Genomic DNA, 5,587 nt, shown 5'->3' with positions numbered 1-5,587 from the left:
TTGAAGAAAAAGTAAAAGAACCACCTCTGTAAAATCAGGATGGTAAACACCTTACACAGTAATCAGATTCAAAACATAGAGAATCCCTCTAGGCAAAACCTTAAGTGACAAAAAGACACACAAAAAAGAGGAATATACATTCCATTCAGCACAACTTATTTTCTCAGCCATTTAAACAAAACAGAATCTAACGCATATCTAACTAGATTGCTTATTAGCCCTTTACAGGAGATCTGACCTGCATTCCTGCTCTGGTCCCGGCAAAAACAACAAAGACCGAGAGAACCTATGTTTCTCCCCCTCTCCAGCTTTGAAAGTATCTTGTCTCCTCATTGGTCATTTTGGTTAGGTGCCGGCAAGGTTATCTCAGCTTCTTAACCCGTTACAGGTGAAAGGGTTTTTCCTCTGGCCAGGAGGGATTGTAAAGGTGCTGACCCTTCCCTTTATATATAGATTCTGGTACAAAGATAGATATTGACCAAAGAATCGTAGTGCTGGATGACTGATTGGATCATGCATTGGGGAAAAAATCCACAAAGATCAGCACAGTAAGTTTGCTTTTTCAATTAACTAGGTTTAGGGATGAACATACAGGGGAAATTAATAGGATAAATATGAATTACAATATGAACTCGTTAAGATTTTTACTCTCAAATTAATCAGATGCTTACTGCTGATTGGAATTTTTCCACCTTTCAGGAAAATTTTGACTTTTCACTGAAAACCCCAAATCCATCCCCCCCGGCCCCGACTCAGTTTTTGGCAAATGAAAACTTTCTGCTGAAAAGGGGATTTTTTTAATCGAAAAAACAAAAATGTTTGGGTTTTCAGTTTTCAGTTTCTTCAGTGAACAATCCAAAAATGTTTGGAGAAAAGCAGACAGATTCTGAGATTTGTTGTTGTTTAGCTGAAAACCCAGTCGCGATTAAAAAGAACATAGCTGAAAATTTCCAATCAGCCTTAAACTTCAAATAAATTGGAGAACATTAATATTGTCTGATAAACCCTTAATTTCAAACCATTTATTCTATTGCATCTGTGTGATTACTCTTTCAAAGGGATAGTTGCGAGGAGGTAACAACTGAATAACCAGTAAAGCTGACAGCTCACAGACTCTGTTTTATACAGACTAGCCCCTTTCAACCCTGGGTTAGAGTTGAGCCAAGCAGACAACCCCTGTCTATCCTGACCCGTTCAAGGACATACGGGAGCACATTGCGAATAGAAGTCAGAGCTCCTGTCCTAGCTTCACACTGCTGCTGGCTGAGTATACTTGGTGTCAATGGGCGTGCAGAACTTACACATAACAAGACATGGGGCTATGTTTCCACAGGTATTTTGGCACCTAGTGGGACTTTCAGAAGCACCTAGGAGCTTATAACTCGTTGATTTCAAGGGGTGTTGATGGCCCTGATGCTTTTGAGAATCTCACTAGGTGCATCAATACCTTTAAAAATCTGCCCCAAATCCACTCTCCGAAAGCCCTTACAGTCCTAGTAGACATAGCAGAGAAATGGAGGGAGGGGAAACTGAGGCATAAAGAGGGGAAATGACTGGCCCAAGGTCACACAGCAGGTCACTGGCAGAGACAAGAGTAGAGCCCAAGTGTCCTGGCAACCCCTGCACCACACGCACAGAGTAAACAATACAACACAGTGATGATGGAGGGATGCTGTCTGTCCATTGTTACACGCCGGCCGAAGTGCAGCTGGGAGTTGGTGCCATAAATCAGTTTGGAAGCAGGCAGCTGGCCCTCTAGGCACAGAGCTTGGGGTAGAAAAATCACAGATGAGCTGCTACTTACAAGGCTGTGTGTGTCTATGTGGGAATCAGGCTGTGTTTAACAAGCAACATCGTGGCCCAAATCCTCAGATGGGGTAAAGTAACGAAGCTCCATTGACTTTAAAGGATCTGACCCAATTTACAATAGTGTGATAACATGACTGACTGATTGTCAGAGGTGAGGAGCCCTACCAACACCTAGTCATTGTAAGTGATGAGTTCTGTGCACCTTTGACATTCATATAATGAGATATTAGAGAAAGGGGAATCAGGGCAATTCCCTCTGTTGCTCTAATCCTGACCATTGTCCTTCTCATTCCCCCTACAGCCATCAAACAGTGTACTGAGGAAGAAAATGTCCAACCAAACCACCATGACCAAATTTCTTCTCCTGGGGTTCTCTGATGTTCCAGAACTGCAGATTTTATACTTTGTGGTGTTTCTAGTGCTTTACCTGATATCCCTGCTGGAGAACCTTCTCATCATCACAGATATAGCCCTCAACCACCACCTTCACACCCCCCTGTACTTCTTCCTGATGAATCTGTCCATCCTAGACCTTGGCTCCATCTCTGTCACCATCCCCAAACCCATGGCCAACTCCCTCATGAACACAAGATCGATTTCTTATTCTGGATGCGTTGACCAAGTCTTTCTCGTCGTCTTCGCTTCAGCAGATTTTGCCATACTGACCATCATGGCTTACGATCAATACGTCGCCATCTGTCAACCACTGCACTATGAGACAGTGATGAACAGAAGAGCTTCTGTCCAAATGGCAGCCAGTGCCTGGACCTGTGTTCTTCTCTACTCTGCAGTGCACACTGGAATCACCTTTGCAATTTCCTTCTGTGGAGGCAACATAGTGGAGCAGTTCTTCTGTGAAGTCCCCCAGCTACCCTTTGTCTTTAGGACACTGAAAATCAATCAGGTTCTTCAAAGAAGAACTTTATTGATAAAGAAAAAAGTAAAAGAATCACACCTGCAAAATCAGGATGGAAGGTAACTTTACAGGGTAATACAAAGATTTAAAACACAGAGGATTCCCCACTGGGCTCAGCTTGAAAGTTACAAAAACAGGAATAAAACTATCTTTGTAGTGGAGGAAAATTCACAAGCTAAAACAAAAGAGAACCTAACTCAATTCCTTGCCTTACTTACAATTTCTGTAATTTTAGGTGGATTCTTCCAGGTATGTTTTCAAGAGATGTTGTACCTGCTTGGTCTCTCCCTCCATCCGGAGAGGGAACAAAACAAAGAGAGCCATAAACAAGCCCTCTCTCCCCCCGCCCCAGATTTGAAAGTATCTTCTTTTCTCATTGGTCCTTCTGGTCAGGTGCCAACTAGGTGATTTGAGCTACTTAACCCCTTACAGGTAAAGCGATTCAGTACAGCCATCAAGGAGGGATTTTGTGCTACGCTTTCTTTATATTTATGACACTGCTATGTGGCCATATGCAACCTACTGAGGTACAGGCTCATCATGAACAGGACGGTCTGCCTTTCATTGGCAGTTCTCTCATAGTTCAGTGATAATGTGGTGTCCCTAGTACAAACAGTCCGGGGTTTCACCTTGCCATTTTGTGTATCCAATAAGATTAACTATTTCTTCTGTGACATTCCCCCATTGATTAAGCTTTCTTGCATTGACACCTCTCAGTATGAAATGCAGTTGTTTACAGCTGCTATACTGGTCATCTTCATGCCATTTACTCTCATCCTTGTGTCCTACACCTTTATTATCTCCACCATCTTAAAGATGGCATTGGCTGAAGGCAGACACAAAGCCTTCTCCACCTGTTTCTCACACCTCATTGTGGTGACACTGTATTATGGGAGCAGCAGCCTGATCTATTTAAGACCCATTAACTTACCAGACAGCAACAAAGTGCTATCTCTGATCTACACAACCGTCACACCCACCTTGAACCCCTTTATTTACAGCCTGAGGAAGAAGGAGGTGAAAGAGGCTCTGAGGAGAATATTGCAGGACATGATGAAGAGAAAAATATTTTCTCATAGAAAGTAATTTGGGTACACATCTTTTTTATGATGTCAGTTACACAACTGCGCAAATCTGGAGTAGCTCCTTTGAAGTCAATGGCATTCAATGCTATGGTTGAACTAGTGTCCAAAAACTGCAATAAGAAACACATAAAATGTTACCTTTCTGTCAACTTTTTGTGTGCATTGGAATTAGAAAGTTTGGGCAAAAAAAGCCATCAAAGTTTCAGAAATAATGATCATCTCTGTAGCTGATTGAAACACTGAAAAAATTGCATCTGTATATGATTGTCTTCTAGATACCTGTATTTATTGAGAAGGGCTTGCATGGATCTGGGAAGGGCATGTGGACAGCATCACGTCTCGGTTCATTGCCCCTTTAGGGTTAATGTTGTCCAAATGCTATTCATTTAATCATGAATGTCTGGTTGACTGTGGCAAGGTAAGCTGGTGGTTCAGTCATTCCTTCATGGGACAGGTGTCTATATCTGAGGAAAGTTCCTCCAAATTTTCATTCATCCCTGCCCTGTTTGGCCAAGGTCTGAAAGAAACCATGGAGTATGATGGCATGAATCTCCATGGCCTTGCAGCTTCTGTAGTCGATTACACTTGCAGAAAGCAATTACAGAGCTGATGTAAAATGCTAGCAGAGCAGAATGATAGTGCCTGATTCTTCTCTGACTGACACCAATGTCAATCAGAAGGGACTGCACGGCCATCAGAGGCATAAGCTCAGTACCAATGCGGACACAAGAACAAATGGATATAAACTGGCCATGAGGAAGTTTAGACTTGAAATTAGACGAAAGTTTCTAACCATCAGAGGAGTGAAGTTCTGGAACAGCCTTCCAAGGGAAGCAGTGGGGGCAAAAGACCTATCTGGCTTCAAGATTAAACTGAATAAGTTTATGGAGGAGAGGGTATGATGGGATAACATGATGTTGGCAATTAATTGATCATTAACTACTCATGGTAAATAGGTCCAATGGCCTGTGATGGAATGTTAGATGGGGTGGGATCTGAGTTACTACCGAGAATTCTTTCCTGGGTATCTGGCTGGTGAGTCTTACCCACATGCTCAGAGTACAGCTGATTGCCATATTTGGGGTTGGGAAGGAATTTTCCTCCAGGGCAGATTGGAAGAGGCCCCGGGGGTTTTTCACCTTCCTCTGCAGCATGGGGCACGGGTCGCTTGCTGGAGGATTCTCTGCACCTTGAAGTCTTTAAACCATGATCTGAGGACTTCAATAGCTCAGACACAGGTGAGAGGTTTATTGCAGGAGTGAGTGGGTGAGATTTGGTGGCCTGCACTGTGTAGGAGGTAAGACTAGATGATCATAATGGTCCCTTCTGACCTTAATATCTATGAGTCTATGAGGAAATAGATCCTGAGCATTTATATTCTCATTCAGAGGTGTGAATGATTGCACAAGTTGCAAGGCAGTGGACATTCATACTTCCCTCTCCTTCCTAGAACTGGCTCACATAAAGTAGGCCAGTTGGCTGGTTGTTCTCCAATTTCTCCATTCTAGGTACACTACAAAAAAGAATTTTTCTCAGGGAACCTTTGGCCAACTCCTGAGTCTCTCAATCCTATTAGGGAAGGAGCCAAAGCCCAATGAAGTCAATGGGGAGACTCCCATTGAAGTCAGTGAGCTTTGGACCAGGCCCAAATTCTTAAAGGGTGAAACTGTTCAGAAGATCAATACAAGACCTGTGCACCACCTGACTCCCAGTTAAGTCCTCAAAATATGTCTGAAGTGTTGTGTAGGCCTAACGCTGGCACTCTGGGGAGGGTAAT

The 5,587-nt window shown here is 43.1% G+C and overlaps 1 protein-coding gene across 1 annotated transcript in view; it reads left to right on the top strand.

Moving 5' to 3' along the window:
* LOC119567687 (olfactory receptor 10A7-like) overlaps positions 1-3,811 on the top strand; it is a 6,494-nt gene extending 2,683 nt beyond the window's left edge. The window contains exons 2-3 of the mRNA XM_037914489.1: positions 2,111-2,581; positions 3,308-3,811. Of these exons, the coding sequence (XP_037770417.1) occupies positions 2,111-2,581; positions 3,308-3,811 (975 nt within the window). The remainder of the gene's footprint in view (positions 1-2,110; positions 2,582-3,307) is intronic.
* Positions 3,812-5,587: the final 1,776 nt, after the last annotated feature.

This window comes from Chelonia mydas, chromosome 14 (assembly GCF_015237465.2).
Source record: "Chelonia mydas isolate rCheMyd1 chromosome 14, rCheMyd1.pri.v2, whole genome shotgun sequence".
NCBI classification, from domain to species: Eukaryota; Metazoa; Chordata; order Testudines; family Cheloniidae; genus Chelonia; species Chelonia mydas.
The sequence above is the reverse complement of the archived record's forward strand: the minus strand, read 5'-3'. Positions and strand labels throughout refer to the sequence as shown.